We start from the raw sequence: 21,216 nt of genomic DNA on the forward strand, positions 1-21,216 counted from the left end.
AAAAATAGTATATGAATATCATTCATCCTTTCTTTCATTCTGTACCAAATAAAGAAAAAAATTATTTCCAACTATCCTTTAATATGTTACCAAATATATATACGAGCCATCATCCTTTTTTCCTCTAATCCATCCTCCATATATACCAAATACAGAGAAAGAGTTTGGAGAGTTTTGGCGAGATATTTTTGCATGAAAAATTTTTGTTAGAGAAGTTGAACTCATTGTTGTGATATTTATTTTTTGTGAATAAATTTATTTTTATCTTCCAATTTTTTCTTTCATTATTACTGTTTGATTTAATTGATTTTTATATTAGATATTAGACCAATATATTTGATCTACACTAAGTAATATATCATTTTATATATTGCAGATAGGCTGAAACCTAAGGGAAAGGAGCAAAAAATTAGGGTGGGACTTCAACTGTAGATGGAAGGCCGCATGGGCAATGTTATCACTAAGATATCGCACAACGTCATCGTTTTTTGTGAGCGAAGTTATGGTGCCATCAAATAGTTTTAAGTTGTCTATGTAGTGGGCTAGGGATCCGCTATAAGCCTTCCTTGCTATTGCCATATCATATTACCAATCATCATAGGTGTACACAGGTCAGATAGGATCAGACCAGTTTGAAGTTAAATCTAAAATTAAACTGATTGAAATTGGTTTCTTAAAACCACAATCGAAATCCTGCTACATATAAAAATTGTTTGAAACGAATCTAAAAAATTTGGTTCGATTCAATTCAGTCTATAAGATTGATAATTAACAGATTGAACTAAGTCTAAACATTAAAAAAAAAAAAAACTATTTTATACAATATCTATATTCAATGAACTGGATTAAATTGTCTAGAGTAAGTCTAAATGTAACAATTTTATTGTGTATAAAAAAACAATATAAAGATCAAAAGTTTATATATATAGGTCGGATTAAGTTGGATCATATCAGATTGGTTTAAATTTGTATTCTGATAACTCAAATTAAAAACGAACCGAATTTTTTTGATTTAAGATTTTCTCAAATCAAAACTAAAACAATTTTAAAAAAAAAAGAAAAACTGATTAATTGAACAAAAAGGATAGATTCCAGTTGGATTCGGCCGGATTCTCAGGAAACAACGAGTACACTAGATGTATTTATTGATTTACAATCAATTTTCCATACATTAGATAGTTGCTTACAGTAAACAAAAAAAACAGAAGCATATATCCAAATATATCCATCACGAAAGAGGAGTTACTCGTTTACCCCAATAAACATAAATAAAATCACCAAGAACAAAATAAGGAACACTCTTACCATAAAATGCTACTGGGAAGCCCTGCTAATTCTCACCTCCGAACCAAAGGGGTCTCCTCCCGCTGGACAAATCCCCGCCGTTGGATACACCGGGATCACCCCAGGATATCTCATCAAACCTCCGCCTGCCGGCACATCATACCCACTGGTACCCACTGAATACTTGTACGCCTCCGTCACCGCTGGCCGTCCCGTCGGTGGACCGTCCACGTAAACTGGACCGCCAGGAACCGCATTAGCCATGACCCGGTGAACCGGTTGCTGATACCCGACCGGAATTTGTCCTCCAGGCACTGATGTCAGAGGATGAAGGTATGGCGTGGGTGCAGAAACCGGCCGGACCGGCAGGCTCCCTCCACTGACCGGACCGGGAACAAAGTAAACCGGAACCGGTTCAGGCATGTACTGCCAGACCGGGTTGCTGACGTATCCTCCCGGCTGGTTGACCAGCGGTTCGACCGGACCGTCCCGGATTTCCTCGCCGTCCGATTTGGTCTTCAGCGGCGGGTGATCGGAGACCGGCGGGATGGGGGATGCGGACGAGGCGGAGCCGTAGTGAGGGGATGGCGTGGCGGGAGCGGGCGAACCGGGGTCCGAGGCGTTCTCGTGGGCCGTCCGGGTTTTGTATTTGGGAGCCGGCTCGTCCAAGTTGGTCTCGAGGCCAAAGAGGTAGTCCGGGACCTCAGAGACGATGGAGGAGGCCTCGGAGCGGCCGCGCTCGAGGGCGTCGCCGCCGCCGCTGCTGTTGAGGGCGTCAACGAACCAGTGGTCGCGGGCGGAAGCAGGGCCCTCGATGACGGAACCGAAAGGGATGGAGGAGGGGTCGGAAGGGGTGAAGAGGAAGAGGCGGAGGCGGGGGGTCCTTGAGGAGGAGACGGCGCCGCCGCCTGGGGAGGAGGTGGAGAGGCGGTCGTACTCGTCCATCATATTCTCGACGTCATCGTCGGAGGAGACGGAGATGAGGGCGTCGAGGTCCTCGTTGGGGAGCTGGTACTTGATGGAGAGTAGGTTGGGGTCGCCGCCAGCGAGCTTGGAGAGCTTGGAGAGGAGGGCAGAGAAGGAGGTGGAGCGGGGGACTGCGACGATGCGGGTGTCGCCGCCGACATAGCGGAGCTGGTGGTCGTGGGGGCGGGGGAGGATGCGGCCGCCGAAGCTGCACATGAGGCGCACCCGGGGGGCGGAGGGGTCGTCGAGGTGCCACCGGGCCGGAGGCGGTGGCGGGGGGTGGCCGGACCTCGGAGTGGAGGCGGCGGAGCCGGCGGCGGAGGCATCGGGGTCGGACGGATGGTGGGAGGTCATCGAACCGCCGGAGGAATACATACTGCATCGTTGTTTTTCCCACAAAAGCCCTTGTTAGATAAAAAACGGCGTGAATGCTTTTCTTTTCTTTTCTTTCCCTTCTTTTTTTTTTTTTTTTTTTTTCGTTTTTTTTTTTTGGGTGCTTCTTTGGATGATAAGACGTGATGGGATTGGGCTTTGTGTGTGTGTGTGTACAAAGTCATGGGATTGGCGTTGGCGTAAAACCAACTAATATACTATTCTTTTTATAATCATTGGAGGCACCTTTTGTCATGCTGAAGTGGCGCTTCCCTTTGTGGGCCTTTCGTGGGACGAGTATTTGGTTGGTTGTCACAGTCATTTGGAAGCATTATTATTAATTAGAGTTGTTGGAGTGCGTATTAGGCTAACAGAACTAATGCAAATGTGCATGTGGAAGTATGAAGTGGATTAGTTAAATCCACCCGTGCGTGAGCCAATCATCCCACACGGTGCGTGCGTTCCGTACTACGCCCGGTGCACAAAAAATTTCTCAAGAAAAAAAGTGGCTTCAGTTTCATTTGCAATGATAAGAAAAAAAGTGGCCTGGATATATATGCCGTCTACCTATATGATTTTCAGAATATATCTCCTCACTGCTAGATTAGTTTGAAAATAGTTTAAATGCACCCGTACAAATAAGGATGCAGATCTTATGTTATGCACATAATGCAGCGTAAAATATGATACATCGCACATACTATTCATCGTATCATGAAAGGTGCGTGAAACCACGCATGGCAGATGCCGCACAATCCACTGCATGCATATTGTGCACCGCATCATACAGTGCACAACAAAAAATCCGGGTGCTATAAAGAAATAGCATCATGGCTCCTAACAAGTATAGTCTTCACCATCAACTTATAGTTCTTATGTGGGCTCACAACTAGACACAAGGTCCTTCATTCAAATTTGGGTTGCTAAATGGTGAATGTGTTTTGTTGATGAGGATTATTTAAATTAGTATATTCATCATAACATTGTTCATTACACTATAATTGTGTGCATGCATGTAATTAACAATACAGGAATGTACTTAAATAATCATAACACATTCTTATGATGATCTCCTATCTGTGGTTAATAATATAATTAGTTCAACTTTTCTTTTGAGAGTAATACAAATGGTGATCATAAATCTATCACACACTTATCTCTAGCCTCCCTTTTTTTCGGTGAAACACTTATCTCTGGTCTTGATTTAAGATAAGAGACCTATTTTATATTTTTTTTTATTTTTATTTCAAATGCTCTCCCATTAAAAAGAGATCAATTAAATGCTTTGCATACAAGGTGTAGACGCAATTAAAACCTCCTCAACCATGCAATTTTTATCAAAAAAAAAATCATTACAGTGCAATAAAAAATTCTGCCATATACGATTAGGGCTGACAAAATATGATCCGATTCGTCAATCCGATCAGTGTTCGACTCGTCATAAATAGATTTGGATTTAGACTAAACGGATTTGGATCATAAACGGATCGACCCGTTTAATCCGTTTAATAATTGGATCGGATATGAGTTTTAGATATCTGACACGTTTAACCTGTTTAATATTTAGGTCGAGTTGAGTCAGATAACCCATTTAACTTGTTTAATCTATTTTTGACCCATTTAACCCGACCTGTTTAATTCATTTAAGACCCGTTTATCCTGTTTAAAATCTGTTTAACTTGTTTCTGATCCATTTAACTTGACCTGTTTAACCTATTTAATCTGTTTAACCTGTTTAACCCATTTAACTTAATTTGATCTATTTAATAAATGGGTTAAATGGATCAGATCAGATTATCTGTTTAATAAACAGGTCGGATTCAGATTTGAATTTTTGATCCATTTAATAAACAAATCGAATTTGGGTTGAATATTTTCTGATCCAATCCATTTATGACTCGATCCGTTTATGATCCAATCCGACTCGATTGCCACCCTTTTATACGATGCAGGCCATATTAAATTTTGGAATATACAACAGTCTGGTTGAGAACAAATTGAAACCAACTTGCAACTTGATGCTGTTTTGTTTGCTATATATAGCACCAGAATTTGTTTTCATTATATTTCATTAATATCTAATGTGGTAGGTAATGCTATGATTGATAAATTAATTAACTAATAAATAGTTTAAGCATGCAAGTTCTACTGTATTTGATTAGGTGGAATAGAAGATGTCCAAGTCATTACAGCCGGCATGGTATCCTTGGATGTATAGGACTAGGATTTAAGTCATTACGGCTGGCATGCTATCCTCGGATGTATAGGAGTAGGACTGAGCTGAGTTTAGCAACTCTCAGGTATTTTTGGATCATATCTACACCCGCACGACACAAGAAACCCGAACCACAGAAAAGGCCTGATATGTTGATGCTAAAAACCAAGATGCTTTCTCTCTAAAAAAAAAAAAAAAAAAACATAATGCCAATATATATATATATATAAAGAATCCCATCTCCATTTGGAGCAAATAGAACTAAAGAGCATCAATCATGTGCAATTTATAGATATCACTGAAGAACCCTAAGAGCTCACCAAAAAAAAAAAAAAAAAGAGGACTCCTTGAGAAAATAAGAGAAGATGAGAAACGGAGGAATCAAAAAGCATATGAGCAGCTTTTGGAGCCATTAATACATCGAACAATCATCCGAGAAGTACAAAATTTTTATTATCATGCGTTCTCCCCGACGTAGAAAAGAAATAAAAAATCGGTTTTAGATATGGAGCGATAGTTATATAGCTAAAACTTCATTTCCCACAAAATAAAACCTCAAAACTTACTTGGCAGAAGAGTGAACGGTTGCTCCTCTATGATTTCAGTTTTTGCAGAGACGCAGACGCAGAGATGGAGAGAGAGGTTCGATGGAGAGTGGAGGGATTACTTTGGCCTATTTTAGCAAAAAGAAGGCAAGTGGAGGGGAAAAGGTTAAGAGATGGACGGCTGGCCGGTGCGTGGGTGGGCCCTAACTTTCTAAAATATCGTGCGTCATGACGTGGCGTTGGTTGGTTTGCCTTTTCTGCAGCGGTACGGTGGGGCCAGGCCCTCTCGAGGCTTGCGGCTTCGGGTTGTATCTTTCGCGCGAAGGAATGATTGAGCTTTTCTTTTTCTTTGGCGACATCAACCGTTGGATCGAGCCTTACACGGTTTCTGAAGCACTCAATATCTTTCTTCCATCGGTCTGTACAGATCTCGAAGCTGACATTGCGCAACCAACGGTTGATGCCGCAGAAAGAAGAAGAATCATTCTTTCGCGCGAAAGATACAACCGAAAGCCGTGGCTTGCGTGCGTGGAGTCCGACGGCGGTTCGGCTTGGGGTCATAGAAGTTTGCGTGATAAAAATTGCTGGTGTTTCTTTATTTTATTTTTGATGTGTACGTGTGTTTTTATTTCATTCAAAAGAAAAATTTAATTGGTCACAAACTAATTTTATTTTTTCGTTTATGAGAATTAACTTTTTGCCATGTTGGATATAAAATATCTCCAGCCGAAGTCCTCAACAAAATCAACAACTCCGTCAGCAAGGCCGACCTTAAAGTCAAACTTCGTCCGGACTCCTACGGGAGCCGGACTTCGCCCTCGACTCCAACGGCTGCAAAACAGACTGCATCCGGACTCCTACAGGAGCCGGACTCCGCCGACGACTTCAACAGCAAGGGGACTCCGCCCGGACTCCTACGGGAGCCGGGCTCGGTCCTCAACGTCAACTGCTGGCAAGCTTCGTCCGGACTCCTACGGGAGCCGGACTTCGCCCTCGACTCCAACGGCTGCAAAACAGACTGCGTCCGGACTCCTACGGGAGCCAGACTCCGCCGACGACTTCAACAGCAAGGAGACTCCGCCCGGACTCCTACGGGAGCCGGGCTCGGTCCTCAACGTCAGCTGCTGGCAAGCTTCGTCCGGACTCCTACGGGAGCCGGACTTCGCCCTCGACTCCAACGGCTGCAAAACAGACTGCGTCCGGACTCCTACGGGAGCCGGACTCCGCCGACGACTTCAACAGCAAGGGGACTCCGTCCGGACTCCTACGGGAGCCGGGCTCGGTCCTCAACGTCAACTGCTGGCAAGCTTCGTTCGGACTCCTACGGGAGCCGGACTTCGCCCTCGACTCCAACGGCTGCAAAACAGACTGCGTCCGGACTCCTACGGGAGCCGGACTTCGCCGACGACTTCAACAGCAAGGGGACTCCGCCTGGACTCCTACGGGAGCCGGGCTCGGTCCTCAACGTCAACTGCTGGTAAACCCCGTCCGGACTCCTACGGGAGCCGGGCCTCACCTTTAACTTTGATTACAGGAAGACTTCGTCCGGATTCCTACAGAGGCCGGACTCCGACCGCTGTCGAGCTTCAGCCGATAGATCTGCGCCCCTTGGCAGCCCTGCTTCACTTCCTACAACGGATCCCGCACTGCTCCATCACCCCTGACAGGCCACAGTAACGGTCGCAGCCCTGCTCCACTCTCTGCGGCGGACCCTGCGCGATCCCATTACTCTCTGACAGGCTGTATCAACGGCCATGATTCTGCTCCGCTCCCTGCGGCAGGTGCTGCGTGACTCCACTACTTCATGACAGGCCGCAATAACGGCCATGATCCTGCTCCACTTCCTGCAACGGATACCGCGCGATTCTCCCTTCCGTTGGCAAGTCACGACAACGGACGCTGCTCCACTCCTCGCAACTGATTCCACGTGGCGAGCTACGGCGATAGCCACGATTCCGCTCCACTACCCTTCGCAATAAAGTCCCCCTGACTACGAGCGGCCCACTACCAGACGGTTACAAACGTCGCCATCAATCTGTTACCTCCTCCGCCTATAAAAGGGGGACCCAGATACGTTATTCTCTAAGCTCATCTCTTATCTCAAAACTCTGCTAAATTCTCCATTCGAGCGCTCCATTCTTGTTGAGGCAGAGAACTGACTTGAGCGTCGGAGGGTCTTGCCGGAGCAACCCCACCTCCGGTTTAGACTTTCCTTGCAGGTCCCGACGGCGACCGCGACTTCCCCGACTCCAGCTTCTCCGGCGCAAGCGGATTTTTGCACCAACATGATTGGCGCTAGAAGGAGGGGCGAACCTCCGCAGTACCCTTGTTCTTAAATGAGCGCTCAACAGATCCACTTCCGGCCATCTTTTCCGGCATCCACTCCTCCTTCCCTCATCTGATGCCTTCTCACGAGGCCTTTGCACAACTGCCTCCGGCTATGATCGCCGATAAGGAGTGGCTGGATAACCGGCCCCTGTCGGATTCCGTCAATGCCATCTCGGGGGAATCCCGGCAGAAGGCAACCAACATACCAGCTGCATCCCTCAAGCGGCAAAAAGTTGAAGAACCCATAACTTTTACCGAAGAAGACACCCAGGGAGTCCAATTCCCTCAGAATGACGCGGTCGTAGTTTCTCTGAATATAGCGAATTACGACGTCCTTCGCATTCTCATTGACAATGGAAGTTCGGCCGACATCTTGTTCTATGACGCCTTTTCAAGGATGTCCGCTCTTGGCGGTCATCTGAGACCGATTTGCTCCCCCTTGATAGGGTTTACCGGTGACGCCGTTCCGACGGAGGGAATGATAGCTCTGACTGTGGCTCCGGGTCAGCATCCAAAGCAGTCCAGGGCTCTGGTGAATTTCTTGGTGGTAAAGGCGCCATCCGCTTACAATGCAATCCTTGGTCGATCCGGCCTCAATGTTGCTCCTAGATTGATTTTGATGATTACAAAGCAGATTGAAGGGATACAAATAATTTTAAAATGAAAAAATCCTTATGCTCTTCAAGGGCAAAATCGTAATTTCACTAAAATCCTGATTTGATAGTACCATTTGGTAGAACAAATGATTTGAAATCTATTGGTGAAAATTTTATTGTGTTTGGACTTATATTTTTGAAGTTATGAAGGTTTGTAGTGCATGAGTCGACTCATGAGTCAACTCATGGCACTGTGAGCTGATTGGCACGCAAAAATTCTCCTTGGCACGCTAGTTTTCTGGCTTGGCACGACCTGTGAGTCGACTCATGAGTCGACCCACAAGGCATGAGTCGACTCATGAGTCGACCCCTGCTAATTTGAGCCAAGAATTTCCAGAAACGCATTCTCTGGTTTTTGCAACAGAGGTCGACTCATGAGTCGACCCCTGAAGCATGAGTCGACTCATGAGTCGACCCCTGCGACGGAAAATGTCAGCAACGGCTATTTTTTTTGCCCATTTTAATTGCCTTTTATGCTTCCTAAAAATCCTCTAACGGCTCTTTATCTGCCTAAATTGTTTTCTCTTGCTTCTAATGTCATAAAATGCTTTAAATGGTGAAAGAAATTGCAGATTAAATAGCAGATCAAACGTGAAATCAAAGAGGAGAAAAACGAAAGAGAGGATCCGAAATCTGCACGAAAAAGCCTGAGATCAACGAAATATCCAAAAAGAAAAAGAGAGAGGATCCACAATATACAAGAGAGATTGTGAAAGAGAAAAGCAAGAGCATTCAAGAGGATCTTTCAAGCCTATTGTTCAAACTTGATCTAGAGATCTTTCAAAGCTTTCAAGAGATCTTCAATCAACAATCAACCTCTTCTCAAGCATTCGTTCAAGCGTTCATCTATCTTGAGAAAATCCAAAAAGGGTTTCTTCATTTGAGTAAAGTTTTTATTGTTATATTCGCTCATTTAAAGGAGTTGTTATTGTATTAATCTGTGCTCAAAATTTTCTAACTCTTTGTGAGTTTTTGTTCTTGTTTTTGGAGGATTTCCAAAACAAGGAAAGGTTGATCCGAACCTGAAATCGGAGTGTTTTGGGTTTACTTGTACCTGAGAAATAAGTGATCTAGCTTGGGATAGCTAGTGTCGGAGTTTCCGACATTTTGTATTCAGGTTGAATACAAGCATAGTGGATTGAAATTCCCAAGTAGGAGCTTGGAGAGTGGATGTAGGTGCAAGGTTGGCACCGAACCACTATAAATCCTTGTGTTTGTGGTGTGCTTGATCGCTTTACCTTATTTCTTTATTATATCCTTGCAATTCTGCTTCAGGTAATTAATATTGAATTAAAATCTTTGTCTTGTTCATCATATGTTATAAATTAAGTCTAAATTTTTAGAAACCCAATTCACCCCCCCTCTTGGGTTGCATAGCTGGGCAACACTCAATGCTCTCAGAGCTGTCATTTCAACCTACCATTTGAAATTGAAGTTCCCCACCAACCAAGAGATCGGAGAGGTCCGGGGAGACCAAGCCCTGGCCAGACATTGCTACAACATCGCCTTGCAAAGAAGCGACCGGGCTGACCCCTATCCCGTCGATGGATTGGATGCTCGCGACGACCTCACCGAAGAAAGGGGCGGCCCAATCGAAGATCTGGTACCAGTCCCCCTGAATGATGGGAACGCGGAGCATGTGGTGTTAATTGGCTCCAGCCTGGGGGAGGAGGTGCGGACGCATCTTATTGATTTCCTCCGAAGGAACGCGGACGTTTTCACTTGGGTTCCGACGGACATGCCAGGGATTGACACGGAAGTCATGGAACATCGTCTAGCGGTCGATCCTAAGCATCGACCGACAAAAGAAAAAATCTGGAATCATGCCCCGGAGAGGCAGAGGGCGATAGCTGAGGAAGTGGATAAGCTTCTCAAGGCCGGATTCATTAAGGAAGTCAATTATCCTGATTGGATTTCCAATGTTGTTTTGGTCAAGAAAGCAAACGGCAAGTGGAGGATGTGTATAGACTTCAAAAAGCTGAATAAGACTTGTCCAAAGGACAGCTACCCCCTGCCCAGAATTGACCAACTGGTTGACGCTACCTCAGGCCATGAGCTCCTCACTTTCATGGACGTGTTCTCCGGCTATAATCAAATTAGAATGGCGTCAGAAGATGAAGAAAAGACAGCTTTCATCACTAATCGCGGCCTTTACTGCTACAGGGTCATGCCATTCGGCCTCAAGAATGCGGGCGCAACCTACCAACGGCTGGTGAACAAAATTTTCAAAGAGCAGATCGGTCGAAACATGGAGGTCTACGTGGACGATATGCTTGTAAAAAGCAAGTCCTCCAGAGATCATGTCGCCGACCTCGAGGAAACCTTTGGCGCTCTTCGAAAGTACAGAATGAAGCTGAACCCAACTAAATACGCTTTTGGGGTAACCTCAGGGAAATTCCTGGGCTTCATGGTATCAGGGCGCGGGATTGAGGCCAATCCAGAGAAAATTCACGCTATCCAAGATATGACCGCCCCAAAGTCGATCAAGGAGGTTCAGCGCCTCACAGGGAGGATAGCGGCTCTTAATCGCTTCGTCGCGAGGTCGGCTGAATGATGTTTGCCCTTCTTTCAAATCCTCAAGCAGCCGAAGAACTTCTGTTGGACCTCTGAATGCCAACAGGCGTTCGAAGAATTAAAAAACTACCTCAGCTTACCCCCGCTGCTGGCAAAGCCTGAACCTGGGGAGAAATTATTTTTATACCTGGCGGTCTCTCTCATGGCCCTTGCGGCCGTCCTTGTCAAAGAAGAAACGAAAGTCCAGCGACCAGTCTACTACATTAGCCGCACGCTAAGGGACGCCGAGAGCAGGTACATCAAATTAAAAAAACTGACCTACGCCTTGTTGGTTGCAGCTCGGAGGCTCCGACCCTACTTTCAAGGGCACACTGTGACCCTACTCACCGATCAACCGATCAAGGCGGTTTTGCACCGGGCTGACGCCTCCGGAAGAATGGCAAAATGGGCGATCGAGCTCACAAAATTCGACATCAACTACAGACCTAGACCAGCAGTAAAGGCCCAAATATTGGCAGATTTCATAGTAGAGTGCACCATCCCAGAGGAGGCCGAACCTGAGCAAAGCAAGGGTGACGACCTAAAGTCTCAACCAAATTTCCCCAACGAAGAAGCCAATCCCTCCGATTGCTTTTGGACCCTCTATGTGGACGGATCTTCCAACATGGCGGGTGCGAGTGCAGGCCTGATTTTGGTCAGCCCGGAGGGAGTCATCGCAGAGTACGCTCTGCGTTTCGAGTTTCCCGCAACAAACAATGGAGCGGAATATGAAGCTCTGATCGCAGGATTAAGGATCGCCAAAGAGCTGGGAATAGGTCAACTCCGGGTACATAGCGACTCCCAACTAGTGGTGGGACAAGTCAGCGGGAGTTATGAAGCGCGGGAGGACAGTATGACCAAATATCTTGAGAAAGTAAAAGAGCTTACCCCCGCCTTTAGCAGTTTCGACATTAGGCAGATTCCAAGGCTGGAGAATACCAGAGCCGATCTTCTCTCCAAGCTGGCGACATCGGCTCCGGCCGAATTGCCCAAAGGCATCCTTTTTGAAGTTCTGAAACATCCGAGTACGAAAGAATCGCGGCCCATAATGGAGGTCGACCACGAGCCCAGCTGGGTCGACCCGCTGATAACCTATCTCAGAGATGGAGTTCTCCCCCAGGACGCGAAAGAAGCTCGAAAGCTCCAAAATCAAGCCTCTCGGTACATCCTTTATGAGGGCAAATTGTATAAAAGATCATACTCCTTGCCCCTCTTAAGATGCCTCCGGCCCTCGGAAGCTGACTACGCTTTGTGGGAAGTGCACGAGGGAGCTTGCGGAAGCCATTTGGGAGCCAGATCTTTATCCCACAAGTTACTCCGCCAAGGATACTACTGGCCAACGATGCATCATGATTCGATTGAGTATGTCAAAAAGTGCAATCGATGCCAGAGATACGCCAACGTCCAGAGACAGCCTGCCACCGAGCTCACACCTTTGAGTGCCCCATGGCCTTTTGTACAGTGAGGGATGGACATCCTTGGCCCTTTTCCCATGGCGTCCGGACAAAGGAAGTTCCTCCTTGTAGCGATCGACTACTTCACCAAATGGGTTGAAGCCGAACCACTAGCAAAAATCACAGAAGCGAAAGTGCAAGATTTCGTCTGGAAGTCAATTGTGTGCAGGTTCGGTTTGCCTAGAACCCTAATCACTGATAATGGACGGCAATTCGCGGGAGCAAGATTCGTCGAATTCTGTGAAGATCTAAACATCTCCCACCACTTCACTTCAGTAGCCCATCCTCAGGTGAACGGCGAAGCTGAGGTGACTAACAGAACCCTTTTGCAGGGGATTAAGACAAGGCTTGAAAAAGCAAAAGGAACTTGGGCGGACGAGCTTTATCATGTGCTATGGGCGTATCGAACTACCTAGAGGTTACCTACGGGGGAGACCCCCTTTGCTTTAGCCTTCGGAACGGAAGCCGTCATCCCGATCGAGCTTAAACTCCCATCGGCATGAGTCGTGGCATTCGACGAACACCAAAATTCACAAAGTCTTAGAGCCAACCTCGACCTGCTGGAAGAAAGACGGGAGATCGCTCAGGTTCGAATGGCAGCCTACAGACAGAAAGTTGCCCGATATTACAACGCCCGGGTCAAGAACAAAGCCTTTAAAGTGGGAGATCTAGTGCTTCGACGATCTGCTGTCTCGCAACCTCAAGACCGGGGGAAGCTCGTCCCAAACTGGGAGGGACCTTATGAGGTCAAAAAAGTAGTCCGGCCAGGAACTTATTATCTTAAGGAGCTCGGAGGGGCCGACCTCCCGCGACCATGGAGCTCAGAAAACTTGCGGATGTACTACCAGTAACTTCATTTTAATCAATGATCGCATACACATACGTCTTTGGACAATTCAAACAAACTGTATCAAAAATAAAAGGGCAACCTCATAAAGTTGAAGGCCCGGTTCCATTTAGACCGGATGGGGGGAGAGGCCTTACAACGCCCATATGTGCCCCCACAGCCCTGTTAGGGACAGGAGGAGAACCTCGTCCTAACTTGAGCAAAGTCGAAGGCCCGGTTCCATTTAGACCGGATGGGGGGAGAGGTCTTACAACGCCCATATGTGCCCCCACAGCCCTGTTAGGGATAGGAGGAGAACCTCGTCCTAACTTGAGCAAAATCGAAGGTCCGGTTCCATTTAGATCGGATGGGGGGAGAGGCCTTACAACGCCCATATGTGCCCCCACAGCCCTGTTAGGGACAGGAGGAGAACCTCGCCCTAACTTGAGCAAAGTCGAAGGCCCGGTTCCATTTAGACCGGATGGGGGGAGAGGCCTTACAACGTCCATATGTGCCCCCACAGCCCTGTTAGGGACAGGAGGAGAACCTCGCCCTAACTTGAGCAAAGTCGAAGGCCCGGTTCCATTCAGACCGGATGGGGGGAGAGGCCCTACAACGCCCATATGTGCCCCCGCAGCCATGTCAGGAACAGGAAGAGGACCTCGTCCTGACATGAACTAAGTTAAAGGCCCGGCTCTTTTAGACCGGATGGGGGGAGAGGCCCTGCAACGCCCATATGCGCCCCCCCAAGAGGAAAGCCTTGCCCTAGCTTAAGCAACTTCGACCGGTGGTAAGCCCAGCCCGGACTCCTACAGGAGCCGGGCTTCGTCACCGACTTTGACTACATGACGGCTCCGCCCGGACTCCTACGGGAGCCGGGTTCCATCACCGACATCGACTACAGGACAGCTCCGCCCGGACTCCTACGGGAGCTGGACTCCGCCGACAACAGCGACTGCCGGTAAGCCTTGACCGGACTCCTACGGGAGCCGGACTTCGCCTATGACTTTGATTGCAGGAAGACTTCGCCCCGACTCCTACGGGAGCCGGGCTCTGTCCACGACGCCGAGAAAGGCTCCGCCCGGACTCCTACAGGAGCCGGGCTCCACCCACAACTCCAACTTCGAGAGGGATTCTCCGTTCGGACTCCCACGGGAGCCGAACTTCGCCTCGGCTTTAGCAGAGAAAGACTCCAAGCGAAAAAAGAAGGCAATGGATTGCAACAGTGATGATTGGAAAACAAACAGCGCCCGAGGGTGACAGAGGCTCGGATCCTCGAATTCAAACCTTGGGAGGGACCCCAGACCCGAATGACCCCAAGCGAACCTGCAGCCATTGACAGAATGACAACCGGGTATCTTCGAACGGCGTAAAAGTCGAAAAGGAGCTCGGCAAATAACAACCCTGCACGAATAAAAGAGGTCATTGATGACCTTAAGACGACGTGAAAAAGACAAAAGGAAAATGAAGAAGTTCGACAGACAACTATTCGATGTAAGGTACAGACAAGGTAACAAAATTTCCTCTTCATTTAATAAGATATACGTTACAAGACCCGGTGGGACGGAAAAAAAAAAAAAAAAAAAAAAGATATACATCATTGCGAGCCTCACGAATACGGCTTGGAAAGGATATACCGGAGGCCGCTCCAAGCTACGAACTCCTCTTCCCGTCTCTGTCCTCCTCAGCCGCGTTCTCCAGTGCGTGTAGCAGACCAATCGGCTCTCGTCCCGTCTCACTTCACTCCATCTCCGAAGTCCCAACCCTAGGGGGAAAAGGGTGGGATAGATTCCCGGGGGCTGTAAAGGCAACGGCGACAGTGACGAAGACCTGTTTCAAGAAGAGCCGGAGTCACTTTGGAGGCAGCGGCGATGTCAAGGATATGCTCCGCCTCCGAATGCTCCGCGATAGCCGCCACCCAACATGTTCCGGCAAGGTCGGCATGCGCTACTTCCACCGTCCCCGCAACAAGTTCCACTGCCCCACCATCGACGCCGACCGCTTCTGGTCCCTCGGCCCCGGCGGCATCAAGGATCCCGCCACAGCTTGTGACGGCGGCTCTGCCCTCTTGATCGGTATCACCCCGCCTTGCTACTCCAAAATTCTCGGGCAGAATAACTTTACCGGCGGCCCCCGTTATTAAACCCCTGTTGTTGAAGGAATTCTTCCCTGAGCCTCCTTTGAAACGACGGAGATCCTCACCGGCCGCTGTTCTCCTCCTCGCCTTCCTCCAAGCCCTAGATATCCCTTCAAGGAGGGCCTCCGGGGTAGAAGACATGGTGTGGGAACCCTCAGAGAAGAAGTGGGGGGCTGAAGAAGGCAGGGACTGGTGCAAGGGAAGTAGCTGAGTAGCTAGGCTCTCAGGTGAAAGAAAGGTACCGTCCTATCGACAGGATGAAGCCATGAAGGGAGATTAGGGGGTTTAAATAGCCGACGGATCCTAGCGCAGTTATGGCGGCAGGTGTTCCTGGGCCAACTGGTGCGTGCCACGCGTCCCGCATATCCCCTTCACCGCTATCGAGGGTTGACCGTTCACGAATTTCTGTAGCACGACACTTGGGATCGCGTTCCGACAGGGGTTCCAAAAAGACTCTTCAGGTCGCCTTCATCGAAAAATGGGCTCTGACGTGCACACATTAAATACCAAAATATCTGGGGGCGACAGTGCACAGGATGCGAGGGGACGGCTTCGGCTGTGCCCATCTCTCTGTACTTCCTACGTTCGAAATTCAAACTCGGAAGTAGGGGGACTAGTGTTGGGTATAAAATACCCCCAGCCGAAGTCCTCAACAAAATCAACAACTCCGCCAGCAAGGCCGACCTTAAAGGCAAACTTCGTCCGGACTCCTACGGGAGCCGGACTTCGCCCTCGACTCCAACGGCTGCAAAACAGACTGCGTCCGGACTCCTACAGGAGCCGGACTCCGCCGACGACTTCAACAGCAAGGGGACTCCGCCCGGACTCCTACGGGAGCCGGGCTCGGTCCTCAACGTCAACTGCTGGCAAGCTTCGTCCGGACTCCTACGGGAGCCGGACTTCGCCCTCGACTCCAACGGCTGCAAAACAGACTGCGTCCGGACTCCTACGGGAGCCAGACTCTGCCGACGACAGCAAGGAGACTCCGCCCGGACTCCTACGGGAGCCGGGCTCGGTCCTCAACGTCAGCTGCTGGCAAGCTTCGTCCGGACTCCTATGGGAGCTGGACTTCGCCCTCGACTCCAACGGCTGCAAAACAGACTGCGTCCGGACTCCTACGGGAGCCGGACTCCGCCGACGACTTCAACAGCAAGGGGACTCCGCCCGGACTCCTACGGGAGCCGGGCTCGGTCCTCAACGTCAACTGCTGGCAAGCTTCGTCCGGACTCCTACGGGAGCCGGACTTCGCCCTCGACTCCAATGGCTGCAAAACAGACTGCGTCCGGACTCCTACGGGAGCCGGACTCCGCCGACGACTTCAACAGCAAGGGGACTCCGCCTGGACTCCTACGGGAGCCGGGCTCGGTCCTCAACGTCAACTGCTGGCAAGCTTCGTCCGGACTCCTACGGGAGCCGGACTTCGCCCTCGACTCCAACGGCTGTAAAACAGACTGCGTCCGGACTCCTACGGGAGCCGGACTCCGCCGACGACTTCAACAGCAAGGGGACTCCGCCCGGACTCCTACGGGAGCCGGGCTCGGTCCTCAACGTCAACTGCTGGTAAACTCCGTCCGGACTCCTACGGGAGCCGGACCTCACCTTTAACTTTGATTACAGGAAGACTCCACCCGGATTCCTACAGAGGTCGGACTCCGACCGCTGCCGAGCTTCAGCCGATAGATCTGCGTCCCTTGGCGGCCCTGCTCCACTTCCTACAACGGATCCCGCACTGCTCCATCACCCCTGACAGGCCACAGTAACGGTCGCAGCCCTGCTCCACTCTCTGCGGCGGACCCTGTGCGACCCCATTACTCTCTGACAGGCTGTATCAACGGCCATGATTCTACTCCGCTCCCTGCGGCAGGTGCTGCGTGACTCCACTACTTCATGGCAGGCCGCAATAACGGCCACGATCCTGCTTCACTTCCTGCAACGGATACCGCGCGATTCTCCCCTCCGTTGGCAAGTCACGACAACGGACGCTGCTCCACTCCTCGCAACTGATTCCACGTGGCGAGCTACGGCGATAGCCACGATTCCGCTCCACTACCCTTCGCAATAAAGTCTCCCTGACTACGAGCGGCCCACTACCAGACGGTTACAAACGTCGCCATCAATCCGTTACCTCCTCCGCCTATAAAAGGGGGACCCAGATACGTTATTCTCTAAGCTCATCTCTTATCTCAAAACTCTGCTAAATTCTCCGTTCGAGCGCTCCATTCTTGTTGAGGCAGAGAACTGACTTGAGCGTCGGAGGGTCTTGCTGGAGCAACCCCACCTCCGGTTTAGACTTTCCTTGCAGGTCCCGGCGGCGACCGCGACTTCCCCGACTCCAGCTTCTCCGGCGCAAGCAGATTTTTGCACCAACATGCCATAATCTGAATTAGTTTATGTTTCTATTTTACCGTTAACCTAATTACAGCAATATGCAACAGCAAAGGTATTGATTTGTTGGTAAAGATCGGTTGGATTAAGCGGGGCCATTTAGTTGCCTTCTGTAAAATGGTTTGCAGATGGATCCTACCTCCTCATAATTGGCCTTGGCTGGTATGTAAGGCTCATGTTTGCGCTTTAATCGTGGATAAGTTGAACCAATCAAAGCACGGAATACCATTAATAGCATCAGTATAAAAAAAAGGTTCTCTGACTCAGCAAGTCATCCTTACTTTATTGTTTGGCATCCATGATAGGCTCTCTAAATTCAATGTATTTGGTTTTGCAGAAGTTGCTTCAATTATTTTATTATTGGAGACATTTGTGCTCTTCTAAATTTCCAACTCAGCACCAAGAATTGTGGGATAGACTGCAATCGTCGACTCACCCTCCCAGCAACTAAATGATTCTCAATGTTTTAATGCTTTTGTATCCTCTATATCCCATTCAGGAAAATATGTTTGTAAGCCGAAAAATTTTGTTCGTCGGGCGTATTTCAGAGCACCTTGTATAATCTCTTATTCGAATAAAGTGAGGGTAGTTTTCTGCTACCTTCTGTTTACATCAGGAAAAGAAGAAGAAGATATCCATGATGGGCTCTTATGCCCAGAGCTGATATTTTCCATGTTCTCCACAGATGGCCAACTGATCTTCCTTCCCTAGCTTCATCCTTGCGAGATGTCATTAGCTCCATGAATAGAGATAGGAATTTGTTATTTCAAAGCCACAACCTAAAGATTAAGATTGATTTTTGTTTTCATGTACATGCAGAAAATTACAAATTTAAATACTGATGGCATCAAAAAGTTAAATAATTATCACTAAGCTGAAGAAAAGAGGCTACAGCTTGGCATTACAAACATATATAGTAAGAGCTGCCCATTCAAATGCATTAGCCTATTATGGATCAAACATTGACTGGATGATGACTGTTCCCTGCACAAGCACTTGACCAGATCCTGGTGAGGACTATGTAGACTAAAATATAAGATCTTTGATCTTTCTTATCCACGGTTGGAAGTGGCCGTGCAAGTAACCATGTTCCGAGGCGAGTGAAGTCTTTACATCCTTTATTCATGGTCCTTGTCAGACCCTTATCTAGAATCTTAATCCTTATTCCAGGGTCATAGTCAACTGATATTTCTAAAAGTTATGATGTCACTTGTATTTAGAGGATAGATTGCTAAAAGAGTGCCTCTGCCAAGGCTACCGGCCCTGGGGCGGAGGGGCATTGCAAGAGCTGGGATTACACCTTTGTATTAGAGGATAGGATAGGATAGATTGCTAAAAACTGAGCTCTCTCTCTCTCTCGGGTAGGGAGCAGGTGATCTAGCTCTTTATGTGTCGAGGGAATCAAGTACAAAGTCATAGTAGAGTGTCTCAGATCAGTGCAAAAATAAAAGATGCAACATTACAAAATTAAGGAGTTGGATGACAATTTGGTCGTTGCATGAATACTACCTGCTCATGCATTAAAAGACTTTTAATTGGTTTTCACTTTACAAAGTTTAGCATAATGTGATTCCCACATACCAAACGCATTCAGTCAGGCTCGTGCATGAAGGGATTGATTCCAAGGAATTGGATGCATCAGAAAAAACTGGAGAAGATTGAGGTATGTTTCACATGATTTATACACACCACAATAATGATTCACATTTCTACAGTTAGGAAACAAGCTCGAATCATCTTTATTGCCCAATGTTCTCGTATATACGATCAGTAATAAAATAGATGACTGACAATATACCAGAAATGCTTGAATACTGAAAATGTTTGAAATTTATAACAGACTAGTTTAGAAAAAAGAAAAAAGAAAAAAAGCTTCACCAGCAGTGTGGCAATCACCTAGTCTCTTCCATATCACCGGCCCTGTTAGTATTTAGCCTCTGTGAAGTTGATCTGAGCTTGCTACATCTATCGATCTCGAGGTAAACTAAATGTGGAGATGTCTTTAGCAATTCAGACTCTTCTATGTCCAGTTCACTTAAGAACTTCAAACGCATAATCTCAGCCAGCCAGGTAACGCCAGTTTCTTTCTGCAGGCTGGCAAGATTGCATAACCTTCCTCCCCTGATGTATACAGCTTCTTCAGGGCCCTCAGTTTACTAGGAATAAGCCAATCTGCTGCCCTGTTTCTTGGAAAGCATCTGAGGTCTAGCTTTTCAAGTTCAGCAGGCGGTGTGACATGCATGGTTCTGGTCACAGCCCTTGATGGCCTCAGCTTCCCTCGACTGGATAGTGGTAGGACAACTCCCCATGTTATTTTGAGTTATCGGAGTGCTCCAAACTCACTGAATTCCCCTTCTTCAGCAACAGAATCACGTCCTGTATCAATGCTCAGTTTTCTCAGCTTATTCGATTCAGTTTACTTACGAAGGCAATAAGGGTCTGGACTTCCCGAACTGCCAGGAACAAAATGCTCAGTTTTCTCAGCTTCTTCAATTTAGTTTGCTCACGAACTTGAAGGACCCCAATCACTCCAAGAATTCAGGGTCCTTTGAAATGATGATTGGCAGAGCTCTGCCATCTCCCAAGTTGAAGAAGAGTGGCTTCCTTCTGTCCGACTTAACAAAGCATGTTCTATTATCCAATTGAACCATCATGGCCCTTCTGATTGGTAAATTTTATAGGAAGATGAAGAAAGAAATGAGGCAGGCTTCCAAATGAGGGCTGAATTTACTATATTTTTGCTGAAGAAAGCTTATGTTGTCAGGACACCATGCGTGCTGCTAGCTTGATATGTTACTAATTCTTCAGATGTTGTCTTGAGAATAGACTTTGAAGAGGAGATGGCATGTTTGTGCTTTGATTCAGCAGGGAGTAACGTGTTCTTTCAACTTGAATATCTTCTTACCAACCATCTGAAGCTTGAAGTGAAAATTACAGACAAGGTTGCCTTCCTCCAAAAGATTTGCTGGAGTGGAAGGAAGAGATGGAAGATAACAGGAATTTCTTGATGGAAGATGAAAAGTTTTGTTTGTGGAGAAATGTCTTGGTATGTTAAAAGTCACTGCAGAGGGTACAACCATGTCAGGCATCTGACTGCTAGGAGAGCGCTGCTTAGTTTGATGTGGTTTCTCTAAGACATGCTCGAGACAAACTCGCAAGAGAAATAAGGCTGGAATAACTGTCCGCTATTTAACATAATTTCTACTTCCAACTGAAATCAGATGTTTCTCACGAGGTCTAAGAAATTTCAATACTCACAAGGTCTCGAAATGTTCAGAGTTTTGATTGAACATCTCCATTGATGTCGAAAAAATAGAACTAAAAATTTAAGTTATAGTATGTGGTAACAGGTAACACTTTCCAGATTGTTGGCAACAGAAAAAAAAAATAGAAACAAAGACTTCCAGGATAGAATGATTGGGAAACTCTTAGTCGAGGATTGGATGCATCTATTTGCAGCTTATTTAGTGTACTTGAAGGATTTTTTTTTAAAAA

The 21,216-nt window shown here is 47.5% G+C and overlaps 1 protein-coding gene across 1 annotated transcript; it reads right to left on the reverse strand.

Annotated features, from left to right (window-relative positions):
- Nucleotides 1-1,116: 1,116 nt before the first annotated feature.
- Nucleotides 1,117-2,605, reverse strand: LOC105032024 (uncharacterized). The gene has a single exon (XM_010906350.3). The coding sequence runs from the start codon at nt 2,602-2,604 to the stop codon at nt 1,315-1,317; it is 1,290 nt and encodes a 429-aa protein (XP_010904652.2). The 5' UTR covers nt 2,605; the 3' UTR covers nt 1,117-1,314.
- Between the last annotated feature and the right edge of the window lie 18,611 nt (nt 2,606-21,216).

This window comes from Elaeis guineensis, chromosome 2 (genome assembly GCF_000442705.2).
Source record: "Elaeis guineensis isolate ETL-2024a chromosome 2, EG11, whole genome shotgun sequence".
Taxonomy (NCBI): Eukaryota; Viridiplantae; Streptophyta; class Magnoliopsida; order Arecales; family Arecaceae; genus Elaeis; species Elaeis guineensis.